We start from the raw sequence: 15,975 nt of genomic DNA on the forward strand, positions 1-15,975 counted from the left end.
CCCCACTTCTTCAGGGTGACTGGGTGGCTCAGTCGGTTAAGCAGCTGCCTTTAGCTCAGGTCATGATCCCGGAGTCCTGGGACTGAGTTCCATCCACATCAGGCTCCTAGCTCCATGGGGAGTCGACTTCTCCCTCTGACCTTCTCCCCTCTCATGCTCTCAAATAAATAAATAAAAATCTTTAAAAAAAACAAAACCCAAAACAACACCCTTCTTTATAGACCATCCTAGGAAGGAGCCCTAAAAACAGTAATTCTTTGATATGCATTAAAAATCCATTTTTAGGGTGCCTGGGTAGCTCAGTGGGTTAAGCCTTTGCCTTTGGCTCAGGTCATGATCTCAGGGTCCTGGGATCAAGCCCCACATCGGGCTCTCTGCTCAGCGGGGAGCCTGCTTCCCTTCTGTCTCTGCCTGCCTCTCTGCCTACCTGTGATCTCTCTCTGTCAAATAAATAAAATCTTTAAAAAAAAAGTTTTTAAACAGCATCATCACACTCCTACTCTTCATCTCAGTCACACACAATTAAATATGGTTTGAAAGGAGTGACTTTTTACAAGGTTTGAAGACTTACAGCGGATTCAGACCACGGTTAACAAGACAACAAAAGTGTTTACACAGCAAGAGTCACTAGCTGCTTCCACTCTCGACCTTGCTGATAGCTGCCACTCAGTTTGATTCAAGGACTTCGACTATTCTATATAACTAACATAATGAAAACGTCAATTTTAATGAATCATCAGATGCCCCCTGTGGAAACTAAGATCAAAGAGGTCGAAACCACTGTTTTGCCTAAGAAGCTACTTTCACGTGGGAGAGAGCAAGGGACTAGCACGCAAGGTCCTTTTCTGTCTTCTACTCTTTACCGTTATGCCATCCTGACTGCATCACTAGAGTGGGCTTCTTTAATTTTTCACTTAAAGGTCTAAACCACTCTGAATCCCACTTAAAGTAACAACACAAAGAAAACTCAAGTTTTATCTTTTCAGAGTAGCCACAGCCGATTTCTGATCTCTTTGTAGCAGGTAAAGTGCTGGGGGAGCAAGCCTTTGGGGCAGAATCAAGGGCCTCCTCTCATTCACCGGGTAGGTCACCTGTTTTAGAATCTATGCTGAATTTTCCATGTTCATTTCCACTTATTATCGAGTAGGTGATTTCTGCATTTGCTTCAATATCCCGGCTGGCCGCATACACTTGAAGAACTTCTGTTCCGATGAGAATGTCCTCGGACACGGTGGCACCATATTCACGGTATTCGAACACAGGTGGGTTGTCATTTATGTCCAAAACCGACACAACGACAGTGCTCGTTGCAGTCAACCTCCTCGGCAAACCTTGATCCGTGGCTTTCAAAGTCAGGGTGTACACGGCCTGCTGTTCTCTATCCAAGGGCTTTTCTAACTGAATGATTCCAGATAATTCATTAATGGAGAACTGCCCATCAGCCGAGTCGATGAGTGAGTAGGAGATCTTCTGATTCAGTCCTGGTGATACATGACCATATGTGAGACTTTTATTTGAGAAATTTAAATTTTCTGAGAAAACATGCAGCGTATTTTTAAAAGGGAAAACACTCATACGCATTACTTAGACATTCTTATGACTATCGCCTTTAAAAAGCAAATGTTTTCATTAACAATTTACTAACTTAAACATGATTTCATAGTCACCTGGCTTTTTAAGACGATACTCTATAGGAATGTATATTAGAATACCCAGCAGCGCTTTTAAAATGAAGTCAAAGATCTGAGAAGCAACATTTTTGTTATTGCTCTAATTCTTCAGTACTAGTCTGACTTAAGAAATTATTTTTATTCTCTGCTATGCAAATGTTATAAACATGTGTCCTAGAGGATTGTACTCTCTATAAAATTATGGGAGGTCTGTTAAACTATACCAATGTAACATTTGCTTCTGTTCTGCTTCCATATTAACATCTCTATGGTACTAATGGTTTATTCACAACATAACACCTCAGTTCATTAATTCAAATGGATATACAAAGATCTGTTAATATAGTCACTAACCATAATTTTAGGGACACCACAGATGTCCTACAATAGTTAAGTACATGGGGCACAATTTGGGGACTTCAAATATTCATTAAAAAATGAATTCATGGGTGGCTCAGTGAGTTAAGCCTCTGCCTTCAGCTCAGGTCGTGATCCCACAGTCCTGGGATCAAGCCCCACATCAGGCTCTCTGCTCGGCAGGGAGCCTGCTTTCTCCTCTCTCTGTCTGCCTCTCTGCCTGCTTGTGATCTCTCGCTCTGTCAAATAAATAAATAAAATCTTTAAAAAAAAATTCATTATTCTAAAGATTCCATTCCAATTTTAAAGCTGAGAAATAAAATAATACAAGTTATTCGATATGCCCAAGGTGAGGTTAAGTCAAAGAGGCTGAATTTGGGATGTGTTCTGGACAGAGGTCCCTGTAATCCTTGAGCACATCTTAAAGCCAAAAAGCATCACCTAGACAGTACCTGCGTCTGCGTCCGTGGCCTGCACCCTGGTCAGCAGCGTCCCAGGCTCTGTGTTCTCAAACACGGTGATGGCGTATAGGTCGGCGGAGAACTCGGGGGCATTATCGTTCACGTCTTCTAACGTGAGCACAAGATTAGCCTGACAGAATCGGCCCCCTCCGTCTGTGGCCTTGACCAGGAGGTTATAAATTGCTTGCTCCTCACGATCAAGAGGGGCTAATGTTTTCAGTTCACCTAAAAACAAACAAAAGTAAACGGACTCATTTGAAATGTTAAGATGCGAACTGCAAATGCACATCTTACCATTTCTCCCCCTTTTCTCTTACGATGACAGAACTGGGGAGGCACAGTGGTATCAGTGACAGGAGTCAACAGCTGCAGGAGCCCAGGGAGAGCTAGGTTTCCAGACCCTGCCGCCTGCCAGCTCTTCAACTCACAAAGATTAAAATTCGAGGCCAGCGCCTCTCAGATTATACATAATATCACAAAAACAGAAGAAGAAGAAAAAAAAGCACTACTTAATTTACCAAATCTAAAATATTTTTAAATTGACTCATAGCTTCATATGTTTACAATTAGTTCTGGGGCGGGGGAAGCTGCCAGAAAATTGTAATTTTAACAAAATACAAATTATAAGAGGGAAAACACTTTTAGAAGATTTAAATACAAATAGAATACTACTAATCATTTTAAGAAGTATGCTAAATAATTTATGTCCACGGATTGAAGAAAACAAACTATATACAAAATAAAGCAGAAAGTTTGAGAGATCCTTCAATTTTTGAACTATTTTTTAAAAAAACAAGTTGATACTAATCTCAATTTTAAATCCTTGGTTCAAGTAGGTGATGTTGTTAATTTTTTAAAATCTTTAAATCTTTTTTTTTAATCTCAAATTTTACACAGTAAATTGCTGTGTAGATTTTTAAAAGATGCCAATTTTGTAGTATCAGAGTACATTTTATAGGAACAGAATGTAATTTCAAATTTTACATGGGACCTAAAATCACCCGGATATAGGAGAGGACTTTATTGGAACATAGTTAATTTTGCAAAGCCCGTCTTTACCTGTGTCTGGATTTAGTTTGAATTTTTCTGCGCCTGGACCAAACAACGTGTAAGTCATGTCTGCGTTGGAGCGGATGTCCGCATCTGTAGCGGACACCTGCAGGATCAGCTTCCCAGGAAAGGCGTCTTCTGGAATCGTGTCCGAGTATAAAGTCTACAACGATTTTAAGTAATGTCGTGAACATAAAACATGAAGGGTTAACATGACTTCCAAGAGAATAATGGGAAAAAAATCATTTAACTTTGGTCACAGAAAACATGGGACATGACGGAATTTAAAATCCAAGGAGCTTTGAAAACTATTTTTCTTTTAAAACAAAACAGAGTCGTGTAACAAGTAACTCCTCTCTCTCACTGAGAGAGTCTAACCTGACATTTACGCACAGAAATCTGAATACTTGACATCTCTGAGTTGGGTTCATGTTCAACTTAAGTTCTTATAAGAAAACATAAGTAGTATTCCATATTTATCCAAAAACTGTAGAGTAAATGCCTGTTACATCATGTCTACTTCTTTTCAATACAGGAAATTCATTAGTTGCAATCGTTCCCAACACATGACCAGCTATAATTGCAGCTGAGACACCAGTGATCCCCATGTCATGAGGGAAAACAGAGAATCCCCAAGGTCCGGGGGGCGGGGGCTCTGGGGCTCTTCTCCTCCACCCCTCCCTTCCCAGCTGACCGAACTCTAACATAATGAATGGTTAGTTCCACTTCCAACTAATCAGAAACTTCCACCATAAACCAAAGCATAAGACAAACCGGTTAAGATTTTGTTGACTTTTCTCTCTTAATGTGAGCTCAGTTTTAGGTAAACGACATTTTATGGCTCATGAAACAGGATATTTTGCAATACTGATGATTTCAAATGATCTAATGTCCTAATTTTATTATTTCCAAAGATGACAAGGCATTGTATCCAAGTCATATGCCAAGTATTTAAAAAAAAAAAAAAAAAAAAAAAAGAGGCAAGCAAGCAAGCAAGCCAGCAAAACACATTTATTTTCTGTAAGACACACAGACATCCTCCGCTCCCCCGCCACCAACCCACTCAAAACGCTGCTGCCAGAAAGTCCGCATGTGGACTGAACTCTTCATTCCTCTGCAGCGCCCTTCCCTCCTGATGGCACTGTACTGTCCGGAGAACGGCTCTGTCCCCTTCCACTGCTGCGACACTGCCCCAGCTCCTGTGCCCCTCTTCAAGGCCACTGTCCCCCACTGTCCCTCACTCCCCCAGCCTTCCCTTTATCTGCCACTCTTCATCCTTCCTCGGACTCCCCTCTTTCTTCACTGGCCAAATCCGTGTGTGTGTTCACACACACCCTCTCTGGAGTCCGGCGTCCGTCCACCTCAGTACACAAAGCCCGTGGTCTCCAAGCCAGTCTCCAAGTCCCAAAGTCCCAATCCACATCTCCCTCCTCTGCTTGGCCACCAAAGCTCCACTCGCTGGCCTGCCTCCTAAAAATCGTCTCCTCCTGGGCTCTCAGTAACACTGCCCGTATGGTTCCCTCCACCCGCCTCTGCTTCCTCCTCCCTCTCCCCAGGAAATACCCCTGCGGACTCTCGGTCCCTTTTTGTTATTATCCTCTCAAGTGGATTCCAATGTTAGTTCACGGTAGAAACTGTCAAGTTTACATCTGTCCCGAGTCCCCATCTTCAGTCTTACTGTCTCTCTCAACGTCTACAAAACCTATTCCAGACTGTCCCACTACCTCACACCAAGTCCGACCTGGACACAACACGCTTCCTTTTAGACCAATGCCACCCTATGCTGCATCTTTGGTCTCTCTCCCTCTTCTTGTAGCAAACAGCAGTCACTCCTGATCCGACACATCTGCCGGGCTGTCCCACGCAGGCAGCACCTAGGACACCGGCTTGTCCTTCTTCTCCCTTGGCCCCCTCTGCCTACCCCCCAACCCGGGCTCTCACGTGATCACCTACGTGCACCTGATCCCAACACACTCATCGTCTTTAAGGAACTCTTCCTTCACGTCATCGCCACCTTCCAAGTACAAATGGGGGAGGAGTCCCGACCCCCATGCTTATCTGAGCACCACGTCCCCGAGGTGGAGCTGCTGCTCCCTCCCCGGCTGCAGGGAGCACGGCCGCTCCAGGCCTCCCCCACGGCCCCGACGGGAGTGGCTCCTCTCCAGTGCACTTGTTCTCCTAAGTCAACGGGCTCTACCGCTGTAGCAAAACCCTCATCTGCCTCTTCATTTCTCAGGTGTGTGCGAGAGCAGGTGCCGCCCAAAACCAACTTATGAAAGCAAAATGGAACTTTGCAGATGAACTACTGCTCGGGTGTCTTCCCAGAATAATCGCATCCCCCAAGACAGGGAATGAAAATTTCTCAGAGCTTGTTTAGAGTTAAACTGTAATCCTGCCCATGATTTCCAGTGTTTTTGAATGAGACTTTGAAACGACTTAGCATTCCCCCAAATAGTTCTGGAGCCACTCCAGTTCCTGCTCCACTGAACACTCACCTTCGCTTAAACCGTCAGAGGTTATAATGTGAAACGCATCTGAATCACACCCAGCATCCCATGACAGTCCTACTCAGAGGGTGAACAAGGAATCATAATATAGAAATTCATAATATAGGGAGAACAGCCCACCTTTTCACAGACTGGACTGTTGTCATTTGCATCAAGAACTTTCACTTCAACTATGGCTTTGGATGAGAAGGTCCCATCAGTTGCTGTGATGGTCAGAAGATAATTGTCCCTTTTTTCCCTGTCTAGAGGTTTCTTCACATAGACCTTCCATTCATTCTGTATGTTTTCAATAGCAAACTGTCCCAAAGGATCTCCTCCTATTAAATCAATGGAAGAAAAGGACAGTCAAGTTTATTGAAATAAGGAACGATCTAAGTAACAGGAGAAAGAAACTGCTCAAATATATATATAATGTTATACATTATAACAGGAATTTTTACATTTTTACAAGAATCACTTTAAAAAAAAAACTATTACATTTAAATTTGGTATATTAGGTTTCCGACTTACCACCCCTTCCCCAAATCACGGCATTAAAACGTGTACTGAAAAACAGTATTAAGCTAAGTAAAAATGCAAAGCCTACTAAACAATACTTCAGCCTATGCTGAAGCTATAGTTAATTATAATGTATCTGTCATATGCTAATTCAACAGAATGAATCATAAAAATCAAAAACAGTCAAATGAAACAAGTGTTCACTTTCCTCAGGCAGAGAACTTGAAATGTAGCTTAACAGATGTTATTTCTACTTATTTCAGATATAACGTTACTAAAATCATCCCCATAACTCCCCATTTTCCCAAAACATGCACTTCAAAATGTGTACCTCTAGCACAATTTATTTTTAACTTACACCCTCGCATTGAAATATTTTACCTGTGATGTAATATGTAACTTGTCTGTTAATCTCCTCAGAATCAGCATCCGTGGTACTTAAGATGGCGATGACACCGCCTGGGGGATCATCTTCACTCACAGTCCCCTTATAAATCTCTGCCGTGAACTGCGGGGGGCTGTCATTGACGTCAGTGACTGTAACATCCACAATGGCTGTGGAGGACAGCTGAACCTTCTCACCGTGATCTGAGGCAACCACTCGAATCTGGTAATTGCCTCTCTCCTCATGGTCAAGTTCCTTCAGGGTCGTAATCCAGCCTGTCTCCACATTAATGGCAAAAGATTCGATGACTTCTACACTTTGTGACTGATCTAGACTGTACATGACTTGGCCATTGGTTCCCGAATCGAGATCGGATGCCCGGATCTGGATGACTCTACTTCCCCCTGGCAGGTTTTCAACAATAAATGCCTCATACGGGTTCGACTCTAACACAGGGCTGTTATCATTGGCATCTTTCACTTGGATGCTGACATCCACAGAAGCCACCACTTCGTAGTCCTCATGAGTGCACTTGGCAAGTACAGAAAACTGGTACCACTTAGTTGTCTCATGATCAAGACTCTTCTCCAGTTTCAGTCTGCCACTCTGCCTGTCGATCACAAAGAACTCATCCCTGTTACTTTCGGGAGTATTCCCTTTGACTAGGCTGTAAAGAATGGTCCCACTATGTTCTGCTCGGATGAGATCAATCTCTGTCCCAATAGGCATATCTTCTGAAACCGTGTAGGTGTAAAATGGCTCTGAAAATTTTGGAAGTTGTATTTCTGGTGGAAGTATTTTTACATAGACAGGGACAACAGATTCTCTGGATGGAGACCCACTATCCACAGCTCTCACGAAGAAAGTGAAGAACTCATTTTCCAAGCCAATTAAGCTTTCTTTTGTAGTTATTACACCAGAGAGCTTGTTAATTTCCAAATTCTCTTTGACACTTTCAGAATCTGCTTCGATGGCATAGGTGACATCAGCATTGGATCCCTCATCAGCATCACTTGCAAGAACTTTAATGACTGATGTCCCTTTGGGAGCGCTGGAGCCAATGTCCACTTCATACCTGGTTGCTCGAAACTGGGGTGCATTGTCATTGTCATCTGTAAGGATGACGTTAATGGTGCAGAAGGCAACCTTTCCTCCAGCATCCTTAGCCATTAAACGAACCGCGATCACTTTCTCCGCTGGGGTTTCTCGATCGAGTTTCTCCAGAGTGAATATCTGTCCTCTCTCATTTGTGTAAAATCTGTCTTTGGCAAAGTCATTGACAATATGGTAAGTAATGTGACCGTAAATACCAGAATCCCCATCGGTTGCTTTGACCTCAATCACCAGGGTGTGTACGGGAGCATTTTCAGCTAACTCCACTTCATATTCGCTCTGAAGGAAAACAGGGCTGTGCAGATTGCCTCCAATTACAGTTATGTGAACCTGAGCCGAACCCCTAAAAACTCCATCGGAAACAGAAACGTTAAGACTGTAAAACGGCTTCAAGGTGTGCCGGCGCAGGTTTGAGAGTGTGATAATCCCCGTCTCACTGTCCATGACAAAATTCTTCTGGTCGTTGCCAGACAGAATGGAATAGTCCAACTTGTCTACGTCTGAACTGTCTGCGTCATAGGCTTTGACACAGGTCACGAAATGCCCGTGGCTGGCATGCTCGCTAATTCTGGCCTCGTAAATCTGCTGGTCAAACAGCGGCGGATTATCGTTGAGGTCTGTGACCTCCACGGTGACGATGACATCACTGCTCAGGGGGGGCATACCACTATCCACAGCCCTCACAAAAATCCTGTGTTGCTGGAACTGCTCATAATCCAAAGTCCTGACGAGCGAAATGAGGCCAGTGCTGCTGTCGATGTGGAAATGATCATGGCTTCTGCTGTGATTCCCGAACATGTGGTAGGAAATTCCTCTGTTGGGTTCGGAATCTGAATCGGTCGCTCTGACTTGAACGACAGACGTGCCGATGACGGACGCCTCCGACAGTGCTGTGGCGTAAGCCTGCTGACTGAAGACGGGGGCGTTATCATTGACGTCTTCCACGATGATGTCGACAAACACCTCGGCATGGGCGCCGGTCAGGGAGTCGGTCGCTCGGATGCTCAGCTTATACGCTGGGTGCGACTCAAAGTCCAGAGGAGCTATGACACTTAGGACCCCGGTGTTGAAATTAATGGTAAACTGGCCGAAGGGATCTCCATCGGTGATGCTGTAGAACACTTTCAAGCCTTCCGGACTGTTGGCTTGTACGTGGACGACCGGACTGTGCAGCTGGATGTTCTCTGGCACCTCGGCGCTGTAAAAGGGTTTCTCAAACACAGGCATGGCTTTATTCATAACAGTGATGGGCACGATCACTTCAGCGGAAAAGGCTGGGTTCCCTCCATCTTTTGCGACCACTGTGATGAGGTATTCTTTATTTAAAGTGTCAGGTTCAAATTGCTTTTTCAGGGAAATTTCGCCTGAGGCTCCAATCTGAAAATGTTCGTGGTGCTCCTTCAGGTAGTAATTCACCTCCCCATTTCTGCCGCTGTCTCGGTCCACGGCGGTAACGTAGCGAATCACGTGGCCCACCACGGTGTCCACTTTGACAACGGCATAGTAAGGGAGGTTGATAAACACTGGTGCATTGTCGTTCTGGTCTTCTATGGTGACCTTGACGACAACGTGGGCCACTGCCGAAGGCTTCTGTTCTTGGGTCACTTCTACCACCACATCAAATGCCTCCTGCTGTTCGCGATCGAATGGTATGCCCGTGGTTGACAGCACGCCTGAAGTCCGGCTTATCTTAAATCTGCGGTCTGGGTTGAGGATCTGATAAAACAAGGGCTCATTGATGGGGTTCCCAATGGCAGTGATGACAGCTAACGTTCTGGCTTCAGTGGAATTCTCTTTCACTACTGCAGAGTAGAAATCCCGGGTAAACTTGAGCTGGCTTTCTTTGCTTTCTTTCACGTTAATTTTCACAGAGGTAAAGCTTACAAATCTGCCGTCAGAAGCTCTCACGGTTAACTCGTACCGGCTCCTTAACTGAGCTGTGTTCTGTACAGTTATAGTCCCTGTCTGGTGGTCCATAGAAAACTTCTCCCCAATGTTGCCTTCGGTGATGGAGTACATCAACTGTGAGAATGCACTTGAATCGGCATCTGTGGCATTTACTGTGATGACTTTGACTCCTCTGTATGTTGGCAGCAAGAGAGATGCTTCGTATAACGATCTGGAGAACACAGGAGGGCAATCATTAATGTCGATTACACGGATGGTCACGTTAGCCGCATACGCAGCAAATAAACGCGGTGTACCCATGTCGTGCACTTGTACGGTAAAGTGGAAAGTACTTGTTTCTTCATAGTCCAAACTCAGCATGGTATGAATAGCACCAGTGCTAGAATCAATAGCAAAGTATTTGTGTACAGATGGTTCAACAATGTGATAAACGAGCAAAGCATTAGATTCTTTATCAGCATCGGTTGCTCGAATCACTAACGGGATGTTCTTGTCAGTTAGCACCACACTGTTGATTGAAGCTGATTCGCTAACGAGTCCCGTATACTCTGCCTGCATAAAGACGGGCAAGTTGTCATTTTCATCTTGCAGGTGCACCAGAACAGTTGTGTTAGTAGACAAACCAGCCATGTTAGTTCCTTGGATGATCAATGTGTAAATGGGCAAAGTTTCAAAATCCAGGGCTTTCTGAGTGATGATACTTCCAGAATGTGGATTAATATCAAAAGCATCGGCTACATTTCCATCTTTTATTTCATACACCACTGATGACTGACTGTGGGCTGTGACCATCCCGACGAAACTCCCAATGCTGACAGTTTCACTGATTTCCACAGAATATTCTTTTGATGTAAACTTAGGAGAGGCATTGTCCGCAATCGTGACAAAGATATGCACAGAAGTTATTTCACTCATAGGTGGACTGCCTTGATCTGTAGCTTTTACCATTAAGTCATATTCCACTTGGCTGTTTCGATCTAACTCTTTGGCAGTTTTTATAGAGCCCAAGACGGGATCAATTGTGAAAGAATTTCCAATATTTCCTGGGGGTGTGTGAAAAAAAAACATGTTAGAGAAAAATAAGGACCAATACAAGTCACAGTTGGAGATACAGAGATAAAGCTATCCTCAGAAGTGATATTCTAAAATGAAACAGAAATTCAGGAGTTATCAATATTTGAATGGAACTCATTTCATTTTTAGCCACCTATAATACAGTAGATTTTTCTGAGTTTTGTCCATAAAGTATGAAAAGCAAGAAACAGAAGAAAGATTACTCTATAACCTAAAGCCAGAACTCAACTTGCTATTGGTTGAGCCAGATACTTGTTGTGGAATGTATGGTTATCCTTTTGTAAGGTAAGGTAAGAATTTTCCATCAGTCCCCAAAAAACCCTTTGGAACATACTTCTGGTTTCAGCATGTATCTCCTCTAAGTTCTCAAGATTCTTATTCATTATGAAAGGGAAGACGTCAATTCACTAAGAAAAACTTTAACAAGCTTCAAGAGAGTTGTCCCTTATTTTAAATATTCAGGAAATTGATGAATTACCTTGTGTATAATCTGCCCCACTATGAGGCTTCAAAGATTTCAGTCCTACTCCCTTCTTAATCTTTTCCGCGTGAATCTGCCCTCTGTGTCCCTGGTTCTCTCTACTGGGGGCGATCTCGCCTAGATGGACAGGCAGCCATGTCTAGACACATTTTTGGTTATCACTACCTAGAGTGTGCTGCTAACACCCGCTGAGTAGAGACCAGGGATGCTGTTAAACATCCTACAATGCACGGACAGCTCCCATAAGAAAGGATTTTTTGCTCCCAAGTATCAGTAGTGCTGAGAGAACAAACCGCCCCCCCACCCCCACCAGAACAGACTGTGTTCCTTGCTTCTCTTTGAACCTTTTCTAGCTATACTGTATACATATATTTAGCTTCAAATGCAATTCCGTAACAGTTCTCAGTTTTGTATCATCACCGAGATCTTTCTGGAGACACCAGCAGTTTACTGAAGTTTAGCAGTTTACATCTCTGGATAGATTCAGGCAGTGCGGTGGGGTCCTCAGATCGATCCATCCACCCACACTTCATGCCTTTTCTGTTTCACACCAGGGTCCAGAATCCATTATCCAAGCCACAGAACTGCATTTATTTTCCCCAAATGAACTATTACACTTCCCCACAACAAAGCTGACTTGCCCCTTAACTGCTTTTTTAAGTTTTGTTTTCCTCTAGGTTTGCAACTGTGCGGGGTACACTTCAGAGGCCAGAACAACTTACCGAGTGATGTGCAAACCGGGAGACTGACCGAGCACCCCTTTCCCCACGTCACTACTAGTCAACACTTCCTCTGTAGCCTTCATTTCCTTCTTTTAATAGGTTTTCCCAAAATCCATGATACCATCTTTTCTGAGGCCAGATCCAGTCTGGTTTTCATTAAGCCTGCCTGGCTCCGCGTCTAGGCACCGCCGTCTGCAACACAGCAGAGGCCCAGGCTGTCTTCAGGCCCCCAAGTTCCAAGCTGAACCCTCATGCACAAATGGGGTCACACTGCCTCTACCACACCTCGCAGACCTCTAATTTCTTCCTGTCTGCATTTATGAATCAACAATCCCAGATTCTCACGTTGTGCTTTAGCCAGTCACCGAAACTCCAAGGACCTCTTTCCTCCTACGTGGGCATCACCCCATCTTTCAAAAGCATGACCGGTGGCCTGGGACTGGTAGGGTGACCATGAAAACCTGTGGACGATGGTTTTCACCTGCACCCCTCAGGCTATCCTATGTCTGTACTAACAGCAGCCGACCTACCACAGTTTACATTTAACCGTCTCATCCCTCTCTTATTTTATACAGTGAAACCTTAAAGCTTCAAACACGCAAGGCCCTCCAGAGCGGAATAAATACATATTCTACCTGCGCTAAAGCAAGCTGGTGGCGTTATTAGAACTTGCCATCTTCTGCACAAAGTACTCGCTGCCCTCCGGCCTTGCTAGCTCCTCACACCTCAACCGGGAAAGCACATGCTCACTGCAGCATGACTGTATTTGGGGGGTCCTTTCTGGAACTGTCTTCCCTACCTATTCTCATTGCTTCTTCATTCATTCATTCAGGTTTTACCCAAATGTTCCTCTGCTCAGAGAATGCGATGGTGAAGCCTCCCTTTACCTCCCTAATCAGAACGGCTGTTTCTGCCCTCATACCCTCTTCTTTTCTTTATAGCACATATTGCAACCTTCTTATTCATTCTCCCTCTAGGACATAAGTCCCCATTTAAGCATGGCTTGTTTTACTATTTATCATCTGTGCTTAGAAAAATGCCTGACACATAGGAGATACTCAGTAAGTGTTGAAGTTGTTGTATGGAAAGATAAGGCACTATTTTTATCTGATTTTGTTTTCCTGCGTTTTACTTCTATCATCTCCAGCAACGACTTGTTAGATTAAGCACTACAGTTGAAAGTATTAACAAAAAAAAGGTCTACTAATCGGAAATTCCTGAGAAATTTTTACCAGCATGTAAAATTCAGGAACATTACTACCTGGAGTATTATCTTAACAAGAGGCTAAACAGGAACCCAGGCAGTCAATTAGCAGACAGCTCCTGCATACATCTCCACTGTGGCAGAACTCCTTGGGTTTGCAGATGAGCAAGCAACATGTTCCTGTGGCAGAACACGAAGGGCCGCTGAGTGGCTTACGCAGACCCCTGTCTGACCTAGTAACAGCTACATCAGATACTGAGACACACACGCAGTATTTGTAAGGGAACTCCTAGCACAAGCAGCAGAGTCTGCACCAGCTTGGGGGCTTAGGCGTTCACTTTAGCTGAAGATACTGGTGATTTCTAAATAGTCTTAGATTATTGTTTGAAGAAGGCGATTATCCAAACGTGAATCTGTACTCATTAGCAAGGACTGTACTACACACATACACCCCAAAGGGCATGTCAGAGCTGTGCACAAAAATCCATTTCTCCCCGCTGGGCACACGCTGCGGATGCTCAGTAAAGTGCTGCCTGCCTGACCACTGGCGGCCTCGAGTAGGAAACCTCCAGTTTCTATTGCAATTATATTTAACCTAACTTTGGGGAAGGAAATCAATTCTAGTTATTAAGTTCAATTACTGACTGTCTTTTATTTCTAGGCATTGTGACAGTTTTGAAGTTACAATAATTTACCTAAAAAAAAAAAAAAAAAAAGAAAACACCAAACAATCCAGAGTATGGCCCTGATTGTCTCTAAACACACAAGTCAATTGTTACGGAAAATTTCCTTTAATTAATTCTTTTCCCTAAAGACTCCTAATCAGACCAAACTCTTTGCTCAATAAATTGCTGCTAATTAAACATGCAGTGTTACAGCCTGAATCTATAACTAGTTTTTTGAACTTTACGAAATGTAATCTGACATCAATGAGAAGCAGGTGAATATAATAAGTAACTTAAATGAAAGGAGGTACGACCATTTTACATTTCCTATTATTCCAACAGATTCACATACACACGCTTCTGCATTTTAATGGTAGCTACTGCCTACAAATGCTTTTTGTATTACCAAATCTAGAAAGATTATCTTCTTAGGAGTCCAAATTCTGTATTGAAATAGGTCCTTGGTATCATCTATTCTTTGAGGGGAGATAGAGTTCCATTCTTGGAATACCAAATTACTAATCCCATCAGTCATTACAAGCATTTCAAGAATGTACATGCCTTCAGTCAGGCACCAACAATCATATTTTAACCACCCAGTTGTTGAAAATTATGTGAAAGCTAAGGGAAAAGTTTAACATTTTCTCCTACACAAACCCAGGCGGTTTGTCTATGAGAAAATTATTTTGCTGAACTGTTCAGGCATGCACAAATGGAATGCACTGTTTTTGTTTTGTTTTGTTTTGTTTTTAACAGCTAAATTTCTAAAGAAGTGGAAAAACCTGCATCTTTGTTCAAGGCGCTAACTATACTACATTTGAATCCTGAACCCCAGGGAAGTATAGAAAATCTTATTTTGTAATTGACTAAATTTGGTTGTTTTCAGTGAAACAAATGAGGCTTCAAATGTATTAAGAAATAAAAATAGTTTAGTCACATAAAATACATCGATTGTTTTTTTTTTTTTAATTACTCTTCACGCTCAGGTTTTGACTATATGACCTAGAACTGATGCCTCTACCAATTCTAATGTGTAGGAAAGGCACAATTTTTAAATATGCAGAGGAACGGACTTATGCAAATCAAGTTAAGTGCACAATATTCTAAAATCATTGTAAAGACAAAAGAATGAGAGAGACTATATTCTTTGCACTAACGATTACCTTGAGAAACATGGAAAAATGGAAGGAGGCTTCTTGATCCTTCATCACATACTCACTGCATGTGGCACGAGTAGGGAAGGTCCCCAAACAAAATGAATTCTGACTGTACAAATCATATGCTCTAAAGCAGATCCCTATTTCAATCAGAAGCTTCCTTTTTGCATGAACATATACAACTGCGGACCAATGATGGCCTCTACCTACATCCCACTCCTAGCACGGCACTTGACACAGATAACAGGCTTCATCAGTCCATGGAATGAGGAGAGGAAAGACTATGACTAGCATCATAAAAGAGAAGAGAGAACAAAACATTTTACTTTGATCCTCTTTGTATCTACCAGCAAGACTCGGGATCTCTTGCCCGATCATATGAAGAAGAAATGTTCAAGGCCTTCCTTGCCCAACTCTCCAAAAGACTTATTGCGCTTTTCAACATCTCAACTTTGGGGGGCCTACATAACAACCCAATTCCATGAAGGAAACCAAACTGTTAAAGATTCAGGAGGGTGAAAGGGGCAGAAAAGCTAACCCTGGAAGGGGCAGCGGAGGAACGACACCCAGCACTCTGTCATGGAAATTCCTACTATGCCCAAGAGAAAATGCTCTGACTAAAAGTGAAATCACTGAAGCCAGTGGTTTCTTAAGAGTGTTTCACAGTTAACAAGTATTATAAAGGAAAATGTTGTATGGTTAAAAAAAATTGTGGAAATATCG

General features: G+C 43.1%; 1 protein-coding gene across 10 annotated transcripts in view; it reads right to left on the minus strand.

The window, feature by feature from the left end:
- The window catches only part of FAT1 (FAT atypical cadherin 1), a 126,987-nt gene that overhangs the window by 20,653 nt on the left and 90,359 nt on the right, over positions 1-15,975 (minus strand). For all 10 annotated transcript variants that reach the window (XR_014306629.1, XM_082715047.1, XM_082715044.1 and 7 more), the window contains 5 exons: positions 6,925-10,992; positions 6,166-6,362; positions 3,548-3,701; positions 2,480-2,713; positions 1,092-1,481 (listed from right to left, as the gene is read on the minus strand). Coding sequence is in view for 9 of the 10 variants with exons in the window: in XM_082715047.1 (XP_082571173.1) it covers positions 1,092-1,481; positions 2,480-2,713; positions 3,548-3,701; positions 6,166-6,362; positions 6,925-10,992 (5,043 nt within the window). In the remaining variant the exon portion in view is untranslated. The remainder of the gene's footprint in view (positions 1-1,091; positions 1,482-2,479; positions 2,714-3,547; positions 3,702-6,165; positions 6,363-6,924; positions 10,993-15,975) is intronic.

Source organism: Mustela nivalis (assembly GCF_964662115.1).
Source record: "Mustela nivalis genome assembly, chromosome: 20".
Classification (NCBI taxonomy): Eukaryota; Metazoa; Chordata; class Mammalia; order Carnivora; family Mustelidae; genus Mustela; species Mustela nivalis.